The 26673-nt window shown below is 42.0% G+C and overlaps 2 protein-coding genes across 2 annotated transcripts; both read right to left on the bottom strand.

Moving 5' to 3' along the window:
- Nucleotides 1-8571: 8571 nt before the first annotated feature.
- Nucleotides 8572-13660, bottom strand: tmem150b (transmembrane protein 150B). Its single transcript, XM_039825328.1, has 6 exons — nucleotides 13236-13660; nucleotides 11457-11516; nucleotides 11252-11319; nucleotides 10875-11002; nucleotides 10568-10745; nucleotides 8572-8708 (listed from the first exon to the last, which is right to left on the bottom strand). The coding sequence occupies exons 1-6, from the start codon at nucleotides 13298-13300 to the stop codon at nucleotides 8575-8577; spliced, it is 633 nt and encodes a 210-aa protein (XP_039681262.1). The 5' UTR covers nucleotides 13301-13660; the 3' UTR covers nucleotides 8572-8574.
- A 1412-nt stretch (nucleotides 13661-15072) lies between these two features.
- On the bottom strand, nucleotides 15073-26022 carry adsl (adenylosuccinate lyase). The gene is made up of 12 exons (XM_039826323.1): nucleotides 25716-26022; nucleotides 22120-22323; nucleotides 21828-21872; nucleotides 21487-21566; nucleotides 19582-19753; nucleotides 19413-19459; nucleotides 19085-19175; nucleotides 18363-18432; nucleotides 17765-17912; nucleotides 16460-16640; nucleotides 15746-15922; nucleotides 15073-15267 (listed from the first exon to the last, which is right to left on the bottom strand). The coding sequence occupies exons 1-12, from the start codon at nucleotides 25857-25859 to the stop codon at nucleotides 15181-15183; spliced, it is 1446 nt and encodes a 481-aa protein (XP_039682257.1). The 5' UTR covers nucleotides 25860-26022; the 3' UTR covers nucleotides 15073-15180.
- Nucleotides 26023-26673: the final 651 nt, after the last annotated feature.

Genomic DNA, 26673 nt, shown 5'->3' with positions numbered 1-26673 from the left:
TACTTTTCCAAAGTAGTCCGTGCGTTCCAGATTGATTTTCTACCCATCCAGAAAATGGAAGGTTGCCCAGAAGCTAAAAAAATTAGTCGATGCTGTGATTTGAAAAACGTTCAGAACTAATGTAAATGAAGTACTGTAAGTACATTTCAAGTTTAATGGCTACCCACCCACATGGTTCATTTAAATTTCCAGAAACTGAGACATTTACACAAATTTAGAGTTGCGTTTTGACAAAGCCGAATGACTCTTGAACGCAACACAGTCTGTTTAGTTCCCTTGAGGATTAGGACGGTGGGGACACCAGAATGTTTTATCACGAAATACTGTGCATTCCATTCCTTTCTTCCTTTGTTCTCCCTTCCTTTGAAAAATTCCTATTCTTTCCTCCTTTTGTTTCCTTCCTCTCTATTTCTCCTTCCTTCCTCCACCTTTCCACTCCTTCCATCTCTTCTCCCTCCATTATCCTCTCCTGTTTCCCTCTACCTCTCTCTCATCTCCTCCTCCTTTCCTTCCTTTCCTTCCTTTTCCTCTCTCTCTCTCTCTCTCTCTCTCTCACATATATCTTTCCTCCCTCTCCTGTCTCTCTCTCTCTCTCTCTCTCACTCTCATATTTATATATATGCTCCTCATATTTTTTTTTTTTTTTTTTTTTTTATTTTTTTATATGTATTGTATTATGTAATATATATATATATATATATATATATATATATATATATATAAATATTATATATATATATATATATATATATATATATATATATATGTATATATATATATATATATATATATATATATATATAATTACATTATTGATTGTATGGTCAACCATCCAATGGTGTCGTTTAGTATGCTATAATGACGTCTTGTGCTTTGTATGGTTTTATAAGGTATAAGGAACACAATGCCATCTAACAATGTCCCAATGTCATCTGACAGCTACGGATTCTTCATAACGCTTCCCTCTTAGATGATAATATTTCTAGACACTGCCAAACTAATAGAAATAAGAAAGCTTTCACAGGCCCTTCACTGACCCTTCATGAAAGTATATTTCCGTCGTTGTCCATTAAAATAACGGTTGAAGAATACATTTACATCCTAGTACATACAGTTTGAGGTGTATGACAGCAATACAAGAAATGGTTTAAAGTGCTCATATTATGCTCATTTTCAGGTTCATAATTGTATTTTACTACTGCACATTGCTGCAGCTCCTCTTTTCACCCTTTGTGTTGTTTTGGCTACCGAATGAGGCATCTCACTTCTGTTCCATCTTTGTTGGGAGTCGCACATGCGCAGTAGCTAGGTAAGGACTACTAGCCAGTCAGAAGCAGAGTATGAGGGCATGCCCTGACAGTAGCTAGGTAAGGACTACTAGCCAGTCAGAAGCAGAGTATGAGGGCTAGCAGCTAGGCGAGCATTATAACGTGTGTTACAAAGTGACGCACGTTTGTCATGGAAGTAAAGGCTGGACTACAATAGAGCTGTTTGGAGCAGTTTGTGAACAGTGTTTTCTCTGGAAGATGGTTAGTGCCTTTGGGGGGGGACTTTGGGCTTTTTCACTTTGTAAACATATTACATGCACAAAAAAGATATATAACACATTAAAGGAAAGGGGAAAAGCCAAAAAAGCATAATATGAGCACTTTAAGGTGTTTGTGCTGAGCTAACCTAACAGGCTGCTGGCTGTAGCTTCATATTTATCAGAAAGATATGAGAGTCGAAGCAATCTTCTCGTGTCTGTCGGCAAGGACACAAATAAACATATTTCCCAAAATGTTGACGTTTTTCTTTAAAAGGGATCTGGAAATGTGTGTGTGTGTGTGTGTGTGTGTCCGTGCGTGAAAAAATGTCCAGTGGCTCTGCATCAGTGCACATGCATGTAAGTGGGAGGGGAGCCATGCTTCATTGTCCATGTGCTTTTCTCTCGCTCGTTAAAAGCTAATTTCTCCCCCCACCATCTCTCTTCCCCAACACCCCCCGCCCCCTCCTTCTTCCCCCGGCTCGCTGTCTTGTGCGATCAACAATAGTCTATTCTGTGCTGTCCCGTGCGAGTGGAGACACACCCAATGCCAAGGCCACGGTGCAAGGGGAGATTGTTGGGTGGTGGCCAACTGAGCGGGACACTGGCTCAATTCTCGTCTGGGAGCGTGGATCCTGCCTCGATGAGAGGGAAGAGGTGGTCTGTTTGGCAATTCTAGTGGTCATTTAGTGCAGCAATTCCCCAACCAGGCGGACTCCTACAGTTGCCAACGCTACATGGAAAGACTGGGGATTAGCCAAACTCATTTGAAAAAAAATATGATTACTACTTTTCAAAACAAATATCCGTATTGAGCCAGCTGTCTAAACATTTAGCTAAAAGTAATGGATACATTGTTTAAATAGATGAAGCAATGGATAAACAGATAAAAGGGCCCTATTTTAATGATCTAAGCACACGGTGGGAAGCGCATGGCTCGTTTAGGGCGTGTCCAAATCCACTTTTACTAGTTTGACGGCGGAAAAAAGGGTCCGTGCGCAAGGGCACATGGTTTTAGACGTAACATGCAATAAACCAATCAGAGTGTCCTCTCCCATTCCCTTTAAAAACCAGGCGCGTTTGGACCTTGGCGTATTGCTATCATGATGGCGGATTTGCAGCGTAATATTTTTATTTGTAATCTTTTGCATGTTTGTGTGCTGCTGCGCTTCCCTGTGTGTGTAACAAGCATAGTGGGCGCGCGAAGTGCACGAGCCTAGGCGCATTTTACTAATTTGCTGTTTAAATAACAATGAAATGCTGAGTTATTGACTTTAGATCCAGGTTTTTGTTGGTCAATGGCGCGATCACTTCCCGCTGACTCAAGATAGCAATACGCTAAGAATGCACCCTGAACACACTTCCCTGTAATACCAGCACGCCCATGGGCGCAAAGATGGGTGCAGGTGCATTTGCTATTTAAATGACGTGGGTGCTGGACCGTGAAATTGACAACTGCGTCGGTCTTAAATTAGCAAAGACACTTGCGACTCTGTGCTGCGCCAGGTGCAAGATAGGGCCCAAAGTTGTTAACTAAAAGTACAGCTAAAAGGAGAGATGGTTGAAATTGGCTAATTAACTAAAAAAGGGAGGATGAGGGGTCATACCTATGTTCACAGAGCATCTGGGTGTGTATAAACTAACATTTTACGTGATTGGTAAGGGGCTAACTTCGCAGTTCAATGGCAAAACAACGGATGGGGATGGACGTTTCTGCCACAGTGGAGATATCAATGTCTAAAGTCAAGAAAGCTGTCTCGCCCGCAAATTTCAGGCCGTATTGAGGAGTATAACGTCAGTAGGCCATAAGCTGTGGATGCTTTTAACTTCTTACCAAGCGGCAACCTCCGGTGCAAAAAAATTTATAAAATGAAGCCACCGCGCAAGTGCCCCGCTTCACCTCTTCGGCCATTTTTGGATTAGCCCTTAGTTAGGTGACATCAGCCAGGATGGCGACGGCCGCAGCCGCCAAGAACCGCCCATTTTGAGCTTCATTTTGGCTCTTCCGAAACCTATAGGTGAGGTCACGGAGACTACATCCATATTTGATGTAGTCTATGACATTGACCCAGTGAAACATTGAACATTTAACCTAGGGAAAAATACTGCTGAGAATATAAAACCGTTTCAAAGGTCTCCTCTAAATGTATTAGGCGGGGTGGGGAACGTAGAACTCTGGGAACATAAATACGCTCCCAAAAATAGTACTGGATAAAAGGTTAAAATAGATTGAGTAACGGATAGTCTCACATTGCCAGACCTTCCTCCACAGCGCTGCAGAGGAAGGTCTGGTGAGTCCACACAGGGCGGCTGTGGCTAAGTGGTAGAGAGGTGGCCTGCCAATCGGAAGGTTGGTGGTTCGATCCCTGGCCCTGCAGTTCCATGCCGAAGTGTCCTTGGGCAAGACACTGAACCCCGAGTTGCCCCCAATGCTGCGCCATCGGAGAGTGAATGTTTGTCTGATGAGCAGGCGGCACCTTGTACGGCAGCCTCGGCCACAGTGTATGAATGCGTGTGAATGGTGAATGGTTCCTGTACTATGTTAAAGCACTTTGAGTAGTCGTTAAGACTAGAAAAGCGCTGTATAAAAACAGTCCATTTACATTCCAGGATGGGAGAAAAAAATGCAAAATAGCCTCGGGAAGGAACTTGTTTTGGTGGAACATGCGTCCATTTAATAGTTGTTTTAGTCGTGCGAGAGAAAACTCAGATTGGACAGATAGTCTAGCTAGCTGTCTGGATTTACCCTGCAGAGATCTGCGGAGCAGTTAACCATAGTCCTCAGAAATCCACCGGAGTTTAAAATGTCAACACAAAAAAAGCCCAAGGCGGAATTTCCATCAGCAATGGAGCCATCCCGGAAGTGGAACGTCGTGGATATAGACTAATTAATGGATAAACCGATAAAAGCATGTAGATAAATGTAATAAATGTATGTTGAAAAGGCTAAAAGGAGTGGACCAATGGTTATAATATCAAATGGAAAATTACTGGAATTAGCTAATTGGCTAAAAATAAAAAGTAATGGATAAAATGTACACCATGGTAACTCAGATCGTCGTAGAGTACAAATGTAAGTCAAACTGACCTAAACAGGGACAGTTCATATGAAAAATCATTGTGACAATATCCACTTTTAATGCTTAATAACATCCAGCACTGGGCGTCTTCTAGGTTTCCCCCATCTATATCTAGTTGTCGTAGCACCAAAAAGTCCCCACCTCTTCACATATCACAGGATCCCAATACACACACACACACACACACACACACACACACACACGAGGTCATTCTATCAACCCGTTATTCTCTATGATGACAATCTGTTCCTAAGTGCCACAGCTGGAGCCCCCCCCACACACTCTGCTGCCTCCTCTGATAAGACCAGACTCTCTTCATTGTCTAAGAACATAAATGTGACACACCAACACACCATCTGAAGGTCCCTGTCTGCACCAAACAGCCTAATTATATAATTATCCCTTGTCTGATTGTGCATGTGCAGCTGAGACGAGGGAGGGTCTTTGTGTGGCCGGTGGAATGCGGTGCGCTTGGCATTTTTCAGCAAAAGGGCAGCTTTTTGGAAGCCACTGCCAGAGGAGAGGAGAGGAGAGGAGGGTGAGATTACAGCTGCTGGTGCCCACTCTTCTCTTCTTTTCTTTTTTTTCTCTTTTCTGTCTCTATTACTCACTCCATCTTTCTCTTGCCTGTCTCTGGGTCTCTATATCTGTCTCTGGATCTAGCTCTCTCACTTCTGGACAATTCCATCCTTCTTCTGTGTCTGTCACTCTCGCCCTGTCGCTTTTCTGCCAGATGTCCGTTAGCTTACGCTTTCTTTGTGTTGTAATTCTAAACTCCGGTGGATTTGTGAGGACTATGGTTAACTGCTCCTCAGATCTCTGCAGGGTAAATCCAGACAGCTAGCTAGACTATCTGTCCAATCTGAGTTTTCTGTTGCACGACTAAAACAACTTTCAAACATACACGTTCCACCAAAACAAGTTCCTTCCCGAGGCTATTTTGCAGAGGCACCGTTGCTCTTTGCGGTCACTTAGCCCCGCCCAAGACGACTGTGATTGGTTTAAAGAAATGCCAATAAACCAGAGCACGTTTTTTTCTCCCATCCCGGAATGCTGTGTGGACTTGCCAGACCCTCCTCCGCAGCGCTGTGTAGGAAGGTCTGGCAATGCGAGACCCCCCCCGTTCCTCTCTTAAACCTTCGAGTTTGTCAGATCCAGCTGTCTTGCAGATGAAGTGGCCTTTTTGAGATGGAATGCAAAGGATTTGGCTCCTCGATGATAAGAGCTGACAGGCGGTGAGCGGCGGTGTCTGATAGTGAACTTGGAGGCGACTGCTCCGCTGCATGATAGGAAAGCACTGCTATTGTTTCTGGTGGAGAGCTGTTGCGGGGATAAGAGAGACTAGAGCGCGAGCAGGTGTTGGGAGAGATTACAGTATACTGAAGGTCTAGAAAGCATGCACCTCTTTCTTGAATTAAAGTCAAAAGCAACAAGGCGGGCGTCACATAAACCATGTTCTCCTGCACTAGGCCTACAATAGAGGATCCAGACCTTTTTTCTGACATTTATATCAAGGGCCTCCCACTCTTTGCACCCCGCTACAGGTGATTTTATGAGTTGTATTACTTTATGAGACGCCTTTTATACTCACTAATGAAAACAGCAGGGCTAAGGGTATTTTGGCGCCAAGGCTTTCCCTCTGAATTCCTCAGTATGAGCTGCTGTATAATTTAAGAACATATTGTCATTTCAGCAAAGCTGGCCAAGACAGAATGCACTTTCAAACTAAATATTCACACAATCTGAGGTGCTGCGTCAGATCCTTGACATTGAACGTTTATATGCAAGGTACGGCCAACCAAGTTCTCTCAGCTTTTCCCCCAGTGCACGTCTGCATTGTGGAGTGAATGCAGGCGTCACAAGAGCGAGCTGAAGTTCGTGTTGCCGATCAGCTGCAGTAAACAAGTTGATCAGAGACCCGAGACTGCATTGTTTAACCACAATTGTAAAAATCTGCATGCTGTCTGCAGCAGAAACACTGGTAACCAACAGCACTTGAGAAATTCCCATAGAATTCCGAGCTGTCCGTCTGATCCCTGTGCCCGCTCGTCAAAGCCCCCCTCTGGTGATCACACAGCATGGAGTATGTGAAAGAATGCTGCCGGGACATAGCAGGACACTGAGGGCCCAGTATTCCCAGCTCTAGCTTCCCTATATGCTCACAGTGATTTTATAATGACATTAATAAAAGACACAAACAAAAGTGAGAAATGTGATGACAAAGCACGACCAAAAACAGTGCCAACAGACCCTCTAGACAATACGTTTAAATAAACAGAGAAGTTTTGGATGAGAGAAATAGTTTGAGTGCCGGAGCCAAGAGTAGGACCTCTCCCACTATCGCCATAGCTGTGAGAGCCCCATTGTTTTGCCCAATCTCTCAAATAGCCCTGACAAATTGTGCTGAATGTAAAACCTCGGTCTAAACTCGAGGCATCTTCCAAAAACATGGTGGCACGGCGCCAGAGCTGCATTTTCCCATCAGTGAAATGCTCATCAGCCAGCATCGCTCCGCAGCGCCACCGCTGGTCAGTGCACTTACTGCTGATGGGAAGGGCATCTCCAATGTGCAGATAAGATGTATTATTATGGACCAACATGCAATCCGATTAGTAATATTTGCAAAGCCCTTCAAAATAAAAAGCTTGAATGTATCAAATTGTGGGTTCCTGTTCTGATTATGCATTATCAAGAAAGACAATGTTGTGCACATCCATGTAGTTGCTGGTGCAGGACAAAAAAAAAAAGAATATTCAAATAAAGTGAAATAAAGCCTTCAGGCCAAATTGTCGGCCCAAAACGTTGTGTGTGCCTTATTTGCACAATTAAAGTATTTTTCCGGAGCATCCAACTCACATTATCAGATTATGCATTATGTCATATGTTTTTTTTTTTCCTCTCGTTAACAAAACCTTTCCCTCCATCCTCCTTTTCTATTCCCCGTCTTCTATTGTATAACCCAGCTGACAGGTGGAGAGTGACAAAGAAAAAGGCCAAAAGACTTTTCCTGTCATTCACCGTCCATGCACTAATCCTGAGTTCACGTCACAATCTAAGGATGAAGACTATAGTTTATAGAATACAATGCTGAGAGAGTGATGTGATGGATATGTGGATAACTTTCTCATATATAGTTCTATTTAAAAGCTGATATTTGAATAAAAGGCAACACCCTGTGCAGAGTGAATGATAGTTGCATAGTGCCACCATGTGTTAGTTTACACGTATTGCTGTATAGGCCCAAGACAAGTTTTATAAACTAATTTCGATTACATGCAGCTTCCACCATTTTTAAAGCTAAAATAATTAGTCAATTAATCAGACACTATTTTGAATTACTTATTAAGCAATAATGCCCAACCATCTCTTGTTCCTTCTTCTCAATTATGTTAAATTTCTACTTTTTTTTTTAATCTAATGTGAGTAAACTCTTATCTTGCTGGATCTTGGGGTTGAACAAAAAAATCCATTTGATGACTTCCCCTTGGGTTTTTGAATACTATGATCGTTTATCGGTGTTTTAAGCCCCCAACGTCTCCTTCCAGGCAGCGCTGCCTGGAAGGCACTAGGATTAGGCAATGGTTAGGGTTAATGTTAGGGTTAGGGGCCATATAAAGAAATAGAAAGACGTTCTTTATTGTGTTGATCATGGAATGGAAAGGTGACATAAAACGTTAAAAGGTGGTAAATATTACAACACTTGAGACAAAGTATTAAATAAAATATTCAAAAAGGCTAAAATACAGCTTTTGTTAAAAGATTTGAAATGTACACATATCCAATAAATGGGTTATTATTGCATCTAAATATAAGTTGATGTGTACATTATGAAACTAGTGCAGAGGCATTGTGACTACATAAAAAGACAAAACAACAACTGTAGGTACAGTCCAGTTCAGCTAAGTGCATTTGCGACATGACCATTGATTTCTATTGAAGCGGGGCTGCAGTCATTCCCAATACTTGTTCCTATACCGTGAGGTGGTAGTTGATGTGTCTGAACTCAGCCGCAAAAAGGCCAAACAGGCCGAAGAACAACATGACCAAGGCCCATTCACACACAGCAGCCCCAGAGTGAAAGCCTGTGCTGGCGAGAACAATCACTGAAGGAGGGGAGAGCGGTCAAGGAAGAGCAACAATAAGTAAATGCACGTCAAGGTAAATCAAATAATCAAATTATTTTTCCTTGCAGGTTTGTTGACAAAATCTGCACATCTAGGGCTGGGCGATATGGAATAAATTAAATATCACGATATTCTTGAACAAAAACCTCAATGTCAATATTGCAACAGTGGTGTAGGGTTCACAACTGGTGCTTTAATTAAATATTTTCCGATTTTAGATTAATAATCTAACAAACAAAAGTGTGGATATAATGACTTAGTGGTTAAGAACAGCTAGAAGAGTCTGGTAAGTTCAGACAGTTACATCACTTTACTGTAATGCAGCCTTTGGAACCAGGAAAAGACAATACTTACCATATAACGATATATGATACAATATTAGATCACGATATCGATATAATATTGATATATTGCCCAGTCCTGCTTGGGTGAGTGTTACTTTTATGTGACCAATGAGATGTAGAAGTTTGTGTTTTTATTCTCAGCCACTTCTACATCTCTGTCTGCACTGTTATCCTGAATTAGTTGACTTTACTAAGGGTGGCAGTAGCTCAGTCTGTAGGGAGTTGGGTTGGGAACCGGAGGGTCGCTGGTTCAAGTCCCCAAAGTATGGTGGTGGACTGGTAGCTGGAGAGGTACCAGTTCACCTTCTGGGCACTGCCAAGGTGCCCATGAGCAAGGCACCGAACCCCCAACTGCTCGGAGTGCCTTTCCATGGGCGGATCAGTAAGCAAGAAATTGTATCGGACCAACTCTAGTTGATACAAAACTTATTTAAAACTACCAGCTCCAAAAACCTCTCTCTATATTTCTCAGTAGGACTATGTTCAGAAAATGAGGTCGTCCGGCAACTTTCGCGAGCAGAAACTCGAGTGAAGCTAATGACCTCCATCATGTTTTTTTAATCCTCCGTGTCCTCTTTGGCTACTAGCAACCGCGTCATTAAACTTAAAAAGAAACGTAAAAAATATAAAACATTTGGCAACTAAGTGAAATAATTTGTTAATATAGTTTTTCCTTATGACGTATGGTTTTAAGAACATCGTATTCAATACATACTGTATGTTCCATAAAAAGAAAAGCAAAGAATACACTTACAAACACTGACATTTTCCAATGTATTGTACTGCATGGAAAGTTTCACTCAGGAGTCAGAGTTACTTATTTCCAATATGCGTATCTAATACTTGACACTTTGCCGCTGCCCAGAGTCCATCAGTACCCGGTATGACAATAAATGTTGATGAACATGAACACTAAATCAATCATACAAAACTAAAACCCAAGTAACATACCCAAAACATTAACAGAACATTATTAAAATTCACTTTAACTAGGACTGAAACTGTTGTTTTTTTTGTCCCATGAGCCTTTGCATCGCTTCAGCGCAGAACAGTTCAAATGACCCCGCCCCTCCCACACAGAAACTTAACATCCTTAGTTATCTCTGCTTAATATGATCTGTGCACTGATTATTACAAACAACTGATGTGGTTTAGTAATGAATATGGTTTTTCACAAAACATGAACGAATAAGTAGTGACCACTAAAAAGAGCACCTTGGCAGTGCCCAGGAGGTGAACTGGCATCTCTCCGTACTTTGGTCTGTACGTGGATGTCAACTAGCGATACTCTGGTTCCCAACCGAGTTCCCTATGGACTGAGCTACTGCCAAAGACTTCAACACTTAACTACACATGCATTCATTTTTAAATTGTAAAAAAGACAACCCTTGTATTCCTAATAATTCCGTATATTCTTCAAAAGGACACAAGTACCACTTAAGCTTGGATTTTCCTATTTTACCGAATATATCTGGATGGGAATGGGAAGGATACTAACGATGAGAAGGATGGTGCAGAGGGTGCAGCAGGTGGCCCTGGCAGGACCGACCCAGCATCGGTCCTGAGACGGCGGAGCTCTGTAGGTTAGAAACAGCTGGACCCAGAAGTAGGCCAGGCCAAAGAAGAAAGCCAGGAACGCTCCCAGAAGGTGAATACTCCCGAAAACTGATTGCTAAATGGTAAAGGCAGATGAAGAAGGGATTTTAGTGAGCATAGAGTGATTATAATGTGTTAGATGAAAACAAATAGTTCTTTATTATTCTATTACTATGTATTTTTTTTCCTTTTTGTGGGCTGTTACCTGGAAGTTGCCAACGATGGAGATTCCTACAGAGGAGATGAATCCCAAAACCATGCTGGCTGTGTTGGCCTTTCTGTGGTTACCATAGTCCCTAACCTGCTGGAAACGGATCAGCACAATCCACAGGGCTGAGACACACAGACAGAGAGAGAGAGAGAGGAGGGCAGAAGTTGTCCAGAAGTTAATTAAAACCAACTTAAAATTGTACTGGTCCATATGTTTTCATTAAAAGCAATCAATTCTTAATATGTCAATACAAAATAAAATGTTCAAGATTTCAAGAGCAGGTCCACCAAGAGTAGAACATGTGATAGACAGAACTTGAGTAAATAAGGACTCCTACTCTCCAAGAATGGCATAAATATATCTGTCATTACCTAAAAAGGCACATGTGTTGCAGATCTGGGAGAAGAAACAGCTCTGAGGGATGTAAGTGCCACACTGACTAACGGGAGGATGAGAAAATATAAGCATTATCATTCAACATGAACTTGTTCACATGCTGGTTTTGCTCAACATTTTGCTGCATCACTTTAACCATTTTATTTATTCGTCATCATGTCTGAGTGCAATCATACCAACCTGATGTAAGGGACTCCTTCTGTGAGGTTGACTGAGCCATTTGTTACAGCTACAGCAAACCTAATGGGACAAAAACAACCTTAATGTGTTGTAATGACCTAGAGAAGAAATATTCAATGAAGTGCGTGTGTAAGATAAACAACCCTTTGTCATATTTATATATTTACTAGTGCAGTGCCCGTTGAAAATGTGCCTGTTTGGAACGGGCGATTACTTGGCCTGTGGTATTGCTGCTTGTAGAATTCTTCAAAACCAAATTGTACCCCAAAATGACTTACAGAAGGACCCCAAACCACTTAATATGCAACTCCACTGTATAGCCTATACTACTGACTTACAGTGTAGGCTAGTTCTACATCAGAGGAAGACATTGTGCTGCTGTATGTACGTGACAGAGAACGGGGCAGATTCAGAATGTAATCCCAAAATATCACAATGACAATGTGGAGTAATCAGACATTAGCCTCATGGACTTATGGCAGTGTGCTACCCACCCAGCCTGTTATGAGAGCTAATCAGCACCTATCTGCGTTAATCAACCACCAGAACCGGACCCTGTGTGTGTGTGTGTGTGTGTGTGTGTGTGTGTGTGTGTGTGTGTGTGTGTGTACGCACAGAGAGAGAGAGACGTTTTCTCCTGTCGTATGATCGTTAACGAATTTAACATTTCAGCAGAGGTGTTCGTTTCCATACAGGTTTAGTGGCTTGATGGTTAACGGTGAAGTAGGGGATATGTTAGCAGGAGACTTAATTAACCTGATCCAGGGTGAGTCTGATGAAAACTGATGTGTCTGCCCGGTTCAACTCTGAGATTTTCTCGCATTCCACAGCGCTGTGAAGGAATAATCTCAGAGATTACATTTTTGTTCTGCCAGCTCACAGCAATTTAATACAATAGCAGGAAAAGAGTCCTGCACTGCACTTACTCGTACCCGTAGCAAGACACCTGTCAAGTTTGAAATCCATCAGACTAACGATTCGAGAGATATGCGCATAACACACACACACGCACACACAAACACACAGAAAGACGTTCCTGCAATTTATAGATAGATTGCTGTGAGCTGGCAGAACACAACGTAATCTCTGAGATTATTCCTTCACAGCGCTGTGGAATGCGAGAAAATCTCAGAGTTGAACCGGGCAGACACATCAGATTTCATCAGACTCACCCTGGATCGGATTAATTAAGTCTACTGCTAACTTATGTACAACACTAATAACATTACCGTGTGTGTGCACACACACACACACACACACACACACACACGGGCCGGTTCTGGTGGTTGATTAACGCAGATAGGTGCTGATTAGATCTCATAACAGGCTGGGTGGGTAGCACACTGCCATAAGTCCATGAGGCTAATGTCTGATTACTCCACATTGGCATTGTGATATTTTGGGATTACATTCTGAATCTGCCCCGTTCTCTGTCAGGTACATACAGCAGCACAATGTCTTCCTCTGATGTAGAACTAGCCTACACTGTAAGTCAGTAGTAGGCTATACAGTGGAGTTGCATATTAAGTGGTTTGGGGTCCTTCTGTAAGTCATTTTGGGGTACAATTTGGTTTTGAAGAATTCTACAAGCAGCATTACAACAGGTCAGGCAATTGCCCGTTCCAAACAGGCACATTTTCAACGGGCACTGCACTAGTTTAATACAATAGCAGAAAAAGATAGAAGATAATTATGATGAAATAGCAAAACTCTATAAAAAGTTTTTTTTTTTTTTTTTTTTTTACAAAGTGTCATAAAAGGAGAAAGCTAAATACTCACACAGTCCAAATGCCCACACTGCCAAAGACCGCCACACAGACGGGGAGCAGTGCCCACAGCCACATGTTAGTCCAGCTTCTGCCTGGTTCATATGGAGGGAAACATACACCACTACCACCACCTCCTCCTCTCCCTCACCAAACAAAGAAGGTCATTGGTAAAGTTAAAACACCAAACCACCGACTGAAAGTTAGAGTGTAAAAATAGAATGTAACATTAAGTTAACAGTGTGAGAGAGGAGACAAATTTATTGCAGATCTCTAATAAATCTTAGTAGCTCATGCCATCTTTCCCATTACCGTAAGCACACTAACAGATGATGTGAGCTTGGACACTGCTGCACTCTGTCTCTGTCCTGATGGTACACACACCCAAGTCAACTTTGTGTCAGCAACGTTACCATCAATACCAGTGGTTGTGTATGTGGTTACTGCAGGAGGAAGGGTGTACTTTGAGGGGGTGAACAAAGCAAAAACAATATTTGAAAAAGATGAGATTTTAATTATCAAGTGGTCCACTACACTGTAAGGTACGGTAACATGACTGTTTCAAGGGAAGAGCTGGACTGGACTTTGAGCCGTTTTTTTTTTTTTTTCTTATTGCACAACTTTCCTCCCAACTCTAACATGGGTTTCCTCTCCTCAACGGTTTACCTTTTCCTTTCCGTTTACTGAAAGCAAACCACAAAGTCTAAACACTCTAAAAAGGTTCAGGAAGTTCCTAACGGTTTAAATAGTACCGGGTGAAACACATGCCATATTAAGGCCTTGGTGTCAAGGGACGGTCATCATAATAGTGAAGTTATAAAGTGGTGGATTAGAAATTCACTTCACAAGTATTCTTTTTTTTTTTTTTTTTTATTTTAATCGATAGGACAGCTAGGTGAGAAAGGGGAGAGAGAGGGGGAAGACATGCAAGAAATCGTCACAGGTCGGACTCGAACCCCAGACCTCTGCGTCGAGGCATAAGCCTCTCAGTATATGTGCGCCTGCTCTACCCACTGAACCCACTCGGCCACGACATTTCACAAATATTTGATTAGCATTTTTGTTTTAATGACGAAGCCGGTTGTAAAACCCTGCAGCACAACATATGACCCTTGGTTCCTGTCAATAAAGATGATAGAAGCATTACTGACATCATTGATGACGACATTTTAATAAAATCAGTCTGTTTGAGTTAAGGACAATTCCGGGCGCAAAATGAACCTAGGGGTTAATAACATATGTGTACCTAGTCGACAGTTCTTTGGGATATGTTTTCATGCTAATCGAATGTGTCTCTAGCTAGAAACAAGCTAGCGCAAACCGCTGATTAGCTTATAAACGAACGCCGTGCAACCAGTAACAAGTAATGTAGCTCAAGCACGCCGTTCGACTGGTCAAGATGGCGCCTGCTTGTATGTGAATACGTGAATGCTACGGTCTTTATAATCTTATCTTTTTAATAAACTGTCTGTATACTTACAAAGTTCTCAATGCTTCGGTTTACATGTATGGACCCTCATTATGCTACAGTGGAAGCGTGGTGCTATTTTGAGCCTTGTTAGTGGTGTAGAAATAGCGATTTCTTTTTACTTTACCATTTGCCCCGACAACTAGCTTTATAAGCTAATCAGCGGTTTGCGCTATCTTGTTTCAAGCTAGAGACACATTCGATTAGCATGAAAACATATCCCAGAGAACAGTCGACTTGGTACACGTCTTATTAACCCCTAGGTTCATTTTGCGCCGGAATTGTCCTTTAAAAAGTGTATGATTTTGACTTTATTACATTCTATTTTATAACTTTTTAAAAACGCAGCAGGCAGAAATGAAAACACTATGATAGAGAAGAATTCATTCAACAACTGTTCTTTATTGAGGTGCAGAGTTCAGCATGGCCACGCACCACGATGAAGTCTCCTTTTGATTTGTGTGCGACTCATTGTCTCCGTGTGCGCGCGTCAGAGCTCAAGCTCGATCTTGACATCCATCTTAGCCTTGTAAGGCTCCAGCAGGGGGCGGACCTCCTCAGACAGGAACCTGGCCACCTGGACCAGAGGATACATTACTCCCCATTAGTATACATACAGGGTCAAACATTTTCGATACCAAGACAGTGACTTTGATACCGGTTCCTTAGCGATACTTTTTCGATACCAATTTTATGAAATCCATTTAAAAGAAAAAGAAATTACAGCAAAAATCTTTTCATTTATTTTTCAGCTCCTACTAGGTGAGTTTTTCCTGCCTGCCTCTACAGCGTGTAACGTTAGACCGCCAATCACCAGCAACATTATATCTTGGCAGGAGCTGCATGCTTATTGGCTCACTGACTCTGATGAGATTTACTTCTTAGGTATTGAAATTTGGTACTGAATGACGAGGCATTTTTCGATACTCAATACTTTAGAGGCAATTCCATCTGTGCCTAAAAAGTATCAAATTGGGTAGCCAGCCCTACTGAGAGCTCTTGTAATGGTCAGAAAGGCAGCAAGAATAAAGACCAGGGGCAGTTCACGTTTGTACCTGCTGGGGAGCGCGGCCGATAAAGGTCTTAGGGTCCAGTACGGCGTCCAGCTGCCCCAGGATGGGGGCGAAGTAGGGGTCTCGCTGGACTCTGGCCAGCAGGTCGTTATCCCCACCCTCCTGTTTGACCACAGCGGCTGCCTCCTGGGAAAGAACACGGATCTTCTCGTGGCAGTCCTGACGGAACAGAAAGATGTTGTTTTAAGCCCAAAGGCTGATAACACAAGGTCAGGACACGCTACCCATGTATGCAATCCAGAGCTGCACGATATGAGGGAAATATGCGATAACATTGTTGAATATTGCGGCAACGACATTACTTACGGTAAATAAACAGATATTAAAGTGTACTCTGTTTTGCAGTTCTGCTGAGGTCAGTGTTCTGCTTAAATACAACAAATTGCTTGTTGAGTTAAAAACAAAATGAAAAAGGAAATATCCAACATTAACAAATTGAACATTGAATTGAATATTAAAAGGCATCACTTAAAAAGGAATGATAGTTACATTTTAAAGTGCAGTTTTTTTAGTGATATTTTCTTTCAACTTACACAAATAAAAATCTGAGTGTTATGTATGTGTTTCTTGATATGTCGCAGCTTTTCGCAAAGTGTTTATTGCGCCAGTTGATATCGCGATGGCGATAAAAAAAAAGCCCTAATACAATCACATTTATTAAATTAAATTATTTAAACCAAAACTCCTCACTAGTACCTGTCTGTTTCCTCCGGCCTTCACCATGGCCATAATGATGTTCTCTGTGGCCATGAAGGGCAGCTCATGGCGGATGTGTCTCTCGATGACTTTAGGGTAGACCACCAGTCCCTCGGTGATGTTCTGCAGAGTGCTGAGGATGATGTCAGCTGTCAGGAAGGACTCAGGCAGGGAGATCCTCCTGCACACGAGAGAGGGAGAGAGCAAGAATGAGGAAATGTGTACAGGGGGTAAGAGAGTAGGGCTGCAAAGATGAATCCCTTAAAGTGCTCATATCATGCTCATTTTCTGGTTCATCAGGTTGTATCAGAATAGGTTTAATTTAAAAAAAAAACACCATATTTTTGTAGTACTGCACATTGCTGCAGCTCCTCTTTTCACCCTGTGTGTTGAGCTCTCTGTTTAAGCTACAGAGTGAGACACCTCACTTCTGTTCCATCTTTGTTGGGAGTCGCACATGTGCAGTACCTCGGTAAGGACTACTAGCCAGTCAGAAGCAGAGTATGAGGGCGTGCCCTGACAGTACCTAGGTAAGGACTACTAGCCAGTCAGAAGCACAGTATGAGGGCGTGCCCTGACAGTACCTAGGTAAGGACTACTAGCCAGTCAGAAGCAGAGTATGAGGGCGTGCTATGCTAGCAGCTAGGCGAGCATTATAACGTGTGTTACAAAGTGACCCACGTCTGTCTCTGAAGTAAAGGCTGGACTACAATAGAGCTGTTTGGAGCAGTTGGTGAACAGTGTTTTCTGTTGGAGATGGTAAGTCCCTTTGGGGGGGGGACTTTGGGCTTTTTCACTTTGTAAACCTATAACATGCACAACAACGATATATAACACAACAAAGGAAAGGGAAAAAGCATAATATGAGCACTTTAAATCGATTAGTTAGTCAACTATTAAATTAATTGCCAACTATTTTGGTAATCAATTAATTGGTTAGTCATAAAAAAAAAAAAAATGCTTTGATTCTAGCTACGTAAATGTTAATATGTTCAGTTTCTTCACTCCACTGTGACAGTAAACTGAATAAAAAAACTGATCGGCATTTTCCACCATTTTCTGACATTTTATAGACCAAACAAAATCGAGAAAATAATCGACAGATTAATCGACAAGGAAAATAATAATCGTTAGAGAGAGAATAGCCTCTGCAGGATCCAGTACCAAATCAGAACCCGGATACCTTTAGCCGATTCAAAAAACAACTTCTTACGGAATAACCGAGTAACACTGCGGGTTGCCAACACAAGCACATCACAGTATCTCACACATGCGGCGCATTCGTGTGTATGCGGTGGGGCCGACCTGTTGGCGCTGTCGTCCAGCGTCCTCTCCAGCCACTGGACGGACGCCGTCTGCAGCGGGTCGGCCATCAGCGCCACCAGATGTCGGGCCAAGCTGCAGCAACGCTCTGCGCGCATCGGGTTCCTCTTGTAGGGCATGGCACTGGAACCTGGAGGGGAAAGACAACTTCATGGTGACATACGGTTTTGCACAGATACCTGCAATTAGGACTGGGTACCGAATTCAATCATTTTTAAGCACCGACTGAATTGCCTCTAAAGTACTGAGTATCAAAAAATGCCTCGTCATTCAATACCCAATTTCAATACCTAAGGAGTAAATCTCATCAGAGCCAATGACCCAATAAGCATGCAGCATGCTTCTACCAAGATCTAACCATGTCTGTGATTGGCTGTCTAACGTTACACGTTAGAGGCACATAGGAAAAATTATATGTTACGCACAGACGGGGCTCATGTAGCAGGAGCTGAAAAATAAACAAAAATATGTGTGCCGTAATGTGTAATGTTGTAATTTCTTTTTGGTATCGGAATTTTTTGAACGATACCCGGCCCTACCTGCAATACAGGATTATATGGCAAGTAATGAGTGAATGTACCAATCTGTTCTTTCTCAAAAGGCTCCTCAATCTCCTTCAGGTTGGCGAGCAGGCGGATGTCTGTACAGAGCTGCAACAGACAGACAGAACAACGATGAGAAACCAGTCCAAAGCATGCATATTCTACTTCATAAGTCAGGGGAAAGAAAGAGCAGGCTTATCAGAGCACGTGCCAGAGTTCCATCTAACACCACTAGATGGCAACGTTCCTCTATGCCAGGGGGGTCAAACTCATTTTCACTAAGGGCCACACTGGAAAAAAAGAGACTCACACCAAGGGCCGGACATGTACAGTTTATTGACGTCCTTTTTTTTTTTTACATTTTGGTAGCTTTTTTCCTAATTTTTGTTGTTTTTGTTCCGACTTTTTTGTGGCTTTCTCAGACATTTGTCACCTTTTTGTAAATTTGTTGCTTTTTGTCGCATTTTTGTACAAACAACTTGTTTCACAGCCTGAATATGAAAACTCTCTGCTTCTGGGGGAATTTCTGAGTCTCAGAGTCAGCAAATCTGCCATATGTCTACTTTGAATGTCAGGTAATTGCAGTTTTCAAAAACACTTTCCTGTGTTTTTGGTTAGGCGCACAACTAGGAGGGCCAAAATTGATTGTGAACCCAAATTGATATACGGGCCGGTTCTAAATCTGCAACGGGCCGGATTTGGCCCGCGGGCCTTGAGTTTGACACGTGTATTCTACGCGTCTCCAGCTCCGGCAGCTTACCTTGTGGACAGTGGCTCCCAAACTGGCCAGGCTGGCCACACAGTCTACGTCCACCTTACGGCTGTATGTCTGTCCAGTTACCAGGTAGGCTCTGTGGAGGGTGGGAACAACACCATCAGGGCTAATAACAGAGAAACGTCTCCACAACCAGTTTAAATAACACCACGCTTTTTGTGGCCGTGGCATTTAACAGTTTACACAATAACCGCATATCATCTCCACGTCTGCTAGTCTTGTGTTAATAATAATCACATTTCTTCCATGATACTGAGAGAACAGATATAGTATTAGAGGAGGGGAGTGTAAATCACTTTATTACAGAACTTACTTTTCGAAGCCAGCCATCTTTGTCACCATTCTGTCAAGCTCTTCTACCTGATGAAAGAAAAATGATTTTTAACGAGAGCATTGCTACATTTATAATCCACCATAATAAAAAGCTTCTGAATTCTAAATCTTCATCATTGTCTACATGCCAATTTATTAATGATGTATACCTTATCATGGTCCCCCTGAAAGAGCTGCAGGAAGCTGGCCTGGGTGCCTGTGGTGCCCTTAACCCCCCGGAAACGCAGATCATCGCGGGCTCGCTGCAGGTTCCGCATGTCCATGGCCAAGTCCTGCAACCACAGACACGCTCGCTTTCCTACCGTGGTCAACTGGGCAGGCCTGTAGGCCGAGCAGGAGCAGGAGGAGAGGGGAAATATGTAAACACTGCAATGTTCTTTTAGGGGTGTAAATCACAGGTGCTATCACGACACAATATTATTTCGATTCTTTGGACAGCGATACAATATATGCTGATATCTTAAAGTGTGTCACGATGCCATTTCGATTCGATTCGATTCTGGGGCCTGCGATCGATACGAGACGATATCACGTTACATTTACACTGTTCCATTTATAGCAACTCAAAAAAAGCAACTTAAATAGGATTTGACAATTTCATTAAGGAGTACTTTCAGACATTTTAATTTAAAAAATCTTTTTAATAAAAAGAATAAATATAAAGTGGGAATCTAAAATAAAAAAGGCATCTTACAGACGATATGTATCGATATTTTCACTTTGCATCGATGATATTGGATCGTAAGGGTGGGGGGGAATCGATACAGCATAGTATCGCGATATTTTCCGTGGTAATACTGTATGGATACACAGACGCCAAGTATCCATCTATTATTATATATGTGTTGGTATGTTTGTCTGCTTGACAATCCCATTTTGCAGCGATAAAATTCAAGTGAGATGAACAAACAAAAAATGTATCTTTTTTTGGGGGGACAGCATTTGAAATTGGGAAAATGTTGGAAAAAAAGGTAATAAATTGCAATATATTGCAGAATATTGCAATATGTTTAAAATCGCAGTAACATCGTATTGTGACATACTGTAAGTACTGTGATGATTTCGTAACTTGATGATTTCGTAACGTGATGATTTCGTATCGTGATGATTTCGTATCGTGAGGCCTCCGGTGATTTCCAACCCTATTGGATAGTGGTCCACTGAATCGATAGATCGATCCAGATCGATGTATTGTTACGCCCCTAGGGCCCTATCTTGCACCCTGCGAAGCACAAAGCCCGACGCAAGGGACTTTGCTAATTTAAGACCGACGCAGTTGTCAATTTCTCCGTCCAGCACCCACGTCATTTAAATAGCAAGTGCACCTACGCCCATCTTTGCGCCCATGGGCGTGCTGGTCTTACAGGGAGGTGTGTTCAGGTGCATTGTTGGCGTATTGCTATTTTGAGGCAGTGGGAAGTGATCGCGCCATTGACCAACAAAAACCTGGGTCTAAAGTCAATAGCGCAGCATTTCATTGTTATTTTAACAGTGAATTAGTAAAATGTGCCTAGGCACAGTGCACGCACACTATGCTTGTCTCACACACACACACACACACACACACACACACACACACAAACACCACACACACACACACACACACACACACACACACACACACACACACACACACACACACACACACACACACACACACACACACACACACACACACACACAACAATATTGCGGTGCAAATCCTCCATCATAACAGCAATGCACCAAGGTCCAAACGCGCCTGGTTTTTAAAGGGAATGGGAGATGACACTCTGATTGGTTTATTGCATGTTACGCCCAAAACCACGCCCTTTTGAACCACGCGCCCGGCGCACGGACCCTTTTTTCCGACGTCAAACTAGTAGAAGTGGATTTGGACACGCCTGCGCCATGCGCTTCACGCCGTGCGCTTAGATCGTTAAAATAGGGCCCCTAATGTTCCACATCAGCAAAATCAGGTAAAGAAGGAGGCCCAGGCCAACTGATGAAGACAAACAGTGTTTGAAAACATGATGAGGCGACGCTCCGAGAGGGGCAGCTGTATTCAGACTCACTGGTAGTGTGTGAAGCCGAGCGTGGGAAGGTCGGCGTATTTCTCTGCAAAGTTTGCCAGCCTGTCAATGACTCTGGCCAGCTGTGGAGCAAGAGAACAAAGGGTTTTAGCACTGAATTATTGCATAATACGTATAATTGGTACGCATGTTAAGCTCATTCATGTATTTTGTGTGTGGCGTGACAAAACGTTTCAAAGAAATTATTGCGATGATTATTTCTACATTGTTGACTTGTTACTGAACAGCTGAGGCTTGCAAAGGAAAAAATAAATCATATACCAATTTCATAGATGTACAACTGGATGGGTGTGCGTGTTTTCTGGCAAACAGCTGAGCCTCACCTTAGGCAAGAGAAGGTCGAATCCGTCACGCAGCATAATGAGATCCTGGGAAAAGAAAAAGAAAACCACTTAAAGAACATGAGAACTTAAAAAAAAAGAAAAAAAAATGCATAACCCCAATGCAGTACTATAATTTCTAGCTGGGAATTCTTTTTTAAGTGCCAAAGCTACTGATCCTTGTGGATGCTGTTTTTATATCATTACATGACAGGTTGGAGAGAACATATGAGAATTCTGATGTTGCATGTTATCAAAAGATTATCATTATCATCAAGATGTCCATCATAATTACAGTATTGTCTCCCACGTAGCAGGAGGTGGCACCGAGGTGGATGATGGGAGCAGCAGTGGGGCAGCAGTGTGCGAAGGTGTGGACGTGGGCCATGACGTCGTGCCTGAGCTTCCGCTCCTCCTCGGCCGCCATGGCGAAGTCAATGTCCACCTCATGGCTCTCCATCTCCAGAATCTGGGCGTCGGTGATGGGCAGACCCAAAGCCTGAGGAAGGACATGGAGAGGAGGGAAAGAGAGATAGGGTGAGGAAAAAAAAAGGGAAGACCTTTTCTTTTCTTTTAAAATACAATATTATCACATCACTCTAAGAGGTTTGAAGAGGAGACAGACAGCCGGATGATGACATTAGTTATCCTCCTGTCTATTCTACAGGCATGTGCTCTCCTCGTGAGATCCTGATTAGATTGGAGTATTTTGGATAGAGCAGTCCTGTGATGGGTGATGGAACTACGGAATGGGTTAATTGGGAAATTGAGCCCAACCACTGAAAGTACCTCCCTCCCCTTCTCTATGTTACAACACAGGACAGTGACAGGTCAAAGGTCAGACATGTGGCCAGGCCAATTCCAGGCAATCAGTGACCCAACATTAGACACGCAGGGTTCAACAATAAGGGTTACCCAATGGCCCGGGGCAAGTAAATGGAACAACGCACCCATTTGCCCGTTTGGGCATCATGGTATCATAAATGACGTTATTGGTCTCTTACCCTCATCGGAAAAAGCTTGTTGAACGATTTGATTTGATTGTGCCATTGGCCAACAGAGAATTTAGTTGGTGCTTTTGACTCTTTTTTTTTAATATCGCTATTTGACACTTCTTTTCAGCGTTTTTTCCAGTGTTCTTTGACGCTTTGGATGAGTTTTTTTTTCCCCAAAAAAAAAAAAATAATTTGTATAGGGGTCAGTAAAAACATACTTGGGGCAAATAATAAATTTAAAAAACAAAAAAAAACTCAAATGACAAAAACACTACCAAGGCTACAGAAGTTAGGCTGGGCTTTAGGCTACTAACATGCAGCCTCTCAGGGGACGGTCTCCTGTTACTGTGACATTCTCTGCATGCTATTTTCACACACAAGCCACAATGTGGCAGCCACAGGCCTCACTAAACTCTGCACAGGCTAACTAACTGTAGCAGAGCTAACCCCCTGAAGAACATTCTCGGAGTACAGGAATAGTAGAAAAGACGGACTCTGATCAGTTCTGATTAGCGCGTGGTCATGTGAGGTGACGCATGTGAGAGAGGGTCTGTTGCCAGATAACCCCCCACCCCCTCCCCCGCCCTCTTTAATATGACAAATGCAGAATTCACTCTGAGCAATTATAAGATTTGCCGAATTGAACGTTTCAACGGTCCGAGATGTTCTTGTATGAATCGGTAAACCAGAGGTTTGGAGCAGCCACTGAAAAGGCTCGGCCACCTTCATTTTTCGATGACGCCCGTGTGCTAAACATGAGCTGGGGGACCTTAGGGGGATCACATGGCTGTTTGGTTAGGGAGCTAAATGTCAAGATGTTTTTAGAGGGTATTTTCTATTAAGCCCTGAAGCCATCATTTACAGACACCGTCTGTGCAACTAAACATTGTTCGAACCCACATTCCTTTATTCTTAATTCTAGTTTAGACCTCAAGTTTCCAAAGAAACCAAATACGACAAATATTTGGGGGGAATGTTTCTAAAATGATGTACAACACATGTAGAATATTTCCATATTTAGCGGTGCTGGGAATCCTGGGTTTGACTATTTAAATCAGTGTAAACATTATAGAGCTTATATATATTAAAAGGTCCAGTGGCATGAAAATGTCACTTTTGAGGTTTTTTAACATTAATATGAGTTCCCCCAGCCTGCCTATGGTCCCCCAGTGACTAGAAATGGCGATAGGTGTAAACCGAGCCCTGGGTATCCTGCTCTGCCTTTGAGAAAATGAAAGCTCAGATGGGCCGATCTGGAATCTTCTCCTTATGAGGTCATAAGGAGCAAGGTTACCTCCCCTTTCTCTGCTTTGCCCACCTAGCCTTTTACGTTTTTACTGTCACATGATAAACTCACAGGTGCTGCTAATGGACCACTAACTTATTCAAAATCCAAATTTCAGGAACAGGAGTCTTCTTTTTCTTCGCCCAGAAAAATAAAAAGGAGATTGAAAAGAGCAAGAGACCAGATTTTGGAACCGTGAAGGCTACCGTAGCTGTAATACCTACTTTGAACTGCGTGGTGCGAGAGAGTTGATTGCGATATAGGATCTCAACGCTAGATGGGAGAAATTCCCACACATTGGACCTTTAAGTAAAAGTATGTGAGTATTATCAGCAAAATATTCTTAAAGTATTAAAAGTACTCAATGCAGAAAAATCCTCGCATGTAGAAACTGGAAACGATCCAAACAGTGTTTAATGGTCTAATCATTTCAGCTGGACTTGTAGGCCTATTTACTGTTGGGTAGTTTAATTATTAATATCTTAATGTGTAAAGTAACTAGTAACTAAAGCTGTCAGATTAATGTAGTGGAGTAAAAAGTACAATATTTCTCTCTGAAATGTAGCGGAGTAGAAGTAGAAAGTGGCATGAAAAGAAAAGACTCAAGTAAAGTACAAGTACTTCAACATTTGTACTTAAGTACAGTACTTGAGTAAATGTACTTCGTTACATTCCACCACTGCTGAAAGGCGAAGTGACTATCTAAATGCAGGACAATATAACCTTTGTACTTTTACCAGCCTCCATTTTTATGAGCGGTCCATGGAAACAAGTAGTATTCGGAATCCTAAAATACAAATAATATGAGTTTGCAGCTGTAAATAAGCTGTATATAACTGATATTCCTATTGTGATTGCTAAATTTCATATTCAAAAGTTAAAAAGGGTTGATAAAAAAGGAAAAGTACATTTTATTTATAAGATAAGTTAAGTTAAACAATATTTTCATTTAGGCTTCAGGTGATTTTTGTGTAAATTAAAGCTGTTAAAATGGAAAAGACTTGAATTAGGATTCCATATTTTTAGGAATGCAAGTCCCACCTCGCCTAAAACTGTTTATTGTTAATAAGAATCAGCTTTATTTGCCAGTTATGAGGACACATACGAGGAATTTTGATTTGGATTATACAATGCTTACTCATACAAAAACAAACAATATATACACACTATAAACAGAAACAATATAGACAGGTTGAGGCGGTAGTGCAATGAAGAGTGCAAAGTGTGCAGGAGTAAATTATTTTATGATAAATTATTATTATTTTAATTATGGAGCATAGTGCAAAGGATGCTGGAATAAATAAGTATTATGTTATTATATAATATAATTTAATTAATAATGTAATACTTCACAATGTGTTTTTTTCCTGCTTATTGTATGGTACAAGGAGTAGTCCTAACTCTGCTTAGCTCAGGACCTGACAACCAGGCATAAAGCTCTGAAGGGGGGGGTTCTCCTTAAAACTATATTTAGAGAAGGGAACTTGAGAAGGGCTCTGTGAAGGTCGAAAAAGACCCATGTAAGACTTATAAAGCACGAAAAGGTGTGCACATAAACACAACACTAGCAAGAACACGAGGTTGCCATAGTACAGCTACAATATGTCCAACCTTCTCAGCCTTAGCCAGGTAGATCCACAGCTTTCTCCAGGTGGTGAATTTCTTCCTGTCACTGAAGTTGTACGCCATTTCCTTGCTGGCATACCTCGACACCAGCGGGGAACGGTACTTCATGAACTCGTCGGCTCCCTCCATGTTTGTAAAGACGAAGTGGTGTCCGCTGAAACACACAAAAAAGTCTGCCCTGCACCTTCACCAACACACACTAGCTTTCCAAGTAACGGCGCCGTCTTCGGCTTGTAGCATCACGCATGGGATCCAGGGAAGATTCTTCTTTCTTCCTCTTTTTCTTTTTTTTTTGGCAGATTATAGGCTACTTTTGTATTATACCGCCATCAACTGTACGGGAGTGTGTACGGGAGCATGAACTTCATAGAGTCTAGGCTCGAATTAATGCAAAACAAATAAAGAAAAAAAAAACACAAATAAAGAACATTTAAAAAATAATTTAACAACTATTAAAAAAAAAATATTCTTTTCATTAAACCAGTATATTATGAAGAAAAATAAATAAAGCTTCAAGTCTCTCCCTTGTCATACCCTGTTCTTCAAGTATATCATGTATTGCGTTCTCTCCTTCCGTTTCCTGCCAGTTTATTCTACTATCATTATATTTCTCACATACAAAAAGTACATGTTCTACATCTTCTTTGTCTTGGCATTCTATGCATTAGCCAGTACCAGTACCTATTTGTAAGGTAGCATTCATTCCTGTGTGACCTAATCAAGTCTGGTTTAAAGACCACTTCTCCCCTTCTGTGTAAACCAGAGCCTGTCTATGGAGAGCCTGTTCACTCCCTACCTCACTCCCTATTAGCCCCATTGTACCAACCCGGAATTTTCCAGAGAGTGGAAGTTCTCCCCTTATTAGACATTCTCTGGTGTAAACTCAGCGAAGTAACCCTTTTCCCGGTCACAGTCTTCTGTAATTTATGGTAGTGTCTAGCAT

Source organism: Perca fluviatilis, chromosome 15 (assembly GCF_010015445.1).
Source record: "Perca fluviatilis chromosome 15, GENO_Pfluv_1.0, whole genome shotgun sequence".
NCBI classification, from domain to species: Eukaryota; Metazoa; Chordata; class Actinopteri; order Perciformes; family Percidae; genus Perca; species Perca fluviatilis.
This window is presented reverse-complemented; position numbering and strand designations above follow the sequence as displayed.

Bases quoted from the DNA above. Each gene is read 5' to 3' on its own strand.
- adsl (XM_039826323.1), bottom strand. From the start codon at position 25,859: ATGGAGGGAGCCGACGAGTTCATGAAGTACCGTTCCCCGCTGGTGTCG. The intron at 18,433-19,084 runs GTAAGCTGCCGG...TGTCTGTTGCAG, and splicing joins TGGGAGCCACTGTCCACAAG to CTCTGTACAGACATCCGCCT. The intron at 17,913-18,362 runs GTACATTCACTC...TTTCCCCTCCAG, and splicing joins TTTTGAGAAAGAACAGATTG to GTTCCAGTGCCATGCCCTAC.
- tmem150b (XM_039825328.1), bottom strand. From the start codon at position 13,300: ATGTGGCTGTGGGCACTGCTCCCCGTCTGTGTGGCGGTCTTTGGCAGT. The intron at 11,003-11,251 runs GTAATGACAGAT...TGTGTGTCTCAG, and splicing joins CAACACATGTGCCTTTTTAG to CCCTGTGGATTGTGCTGATC. The intron at 10,746-10,874 runs GTAACAGCCCAC...TTTACCATTTAG, and splicing joins CCATCGTTGGCAACTTCCAG to CAATCAGTTTTCGGGAGTAT.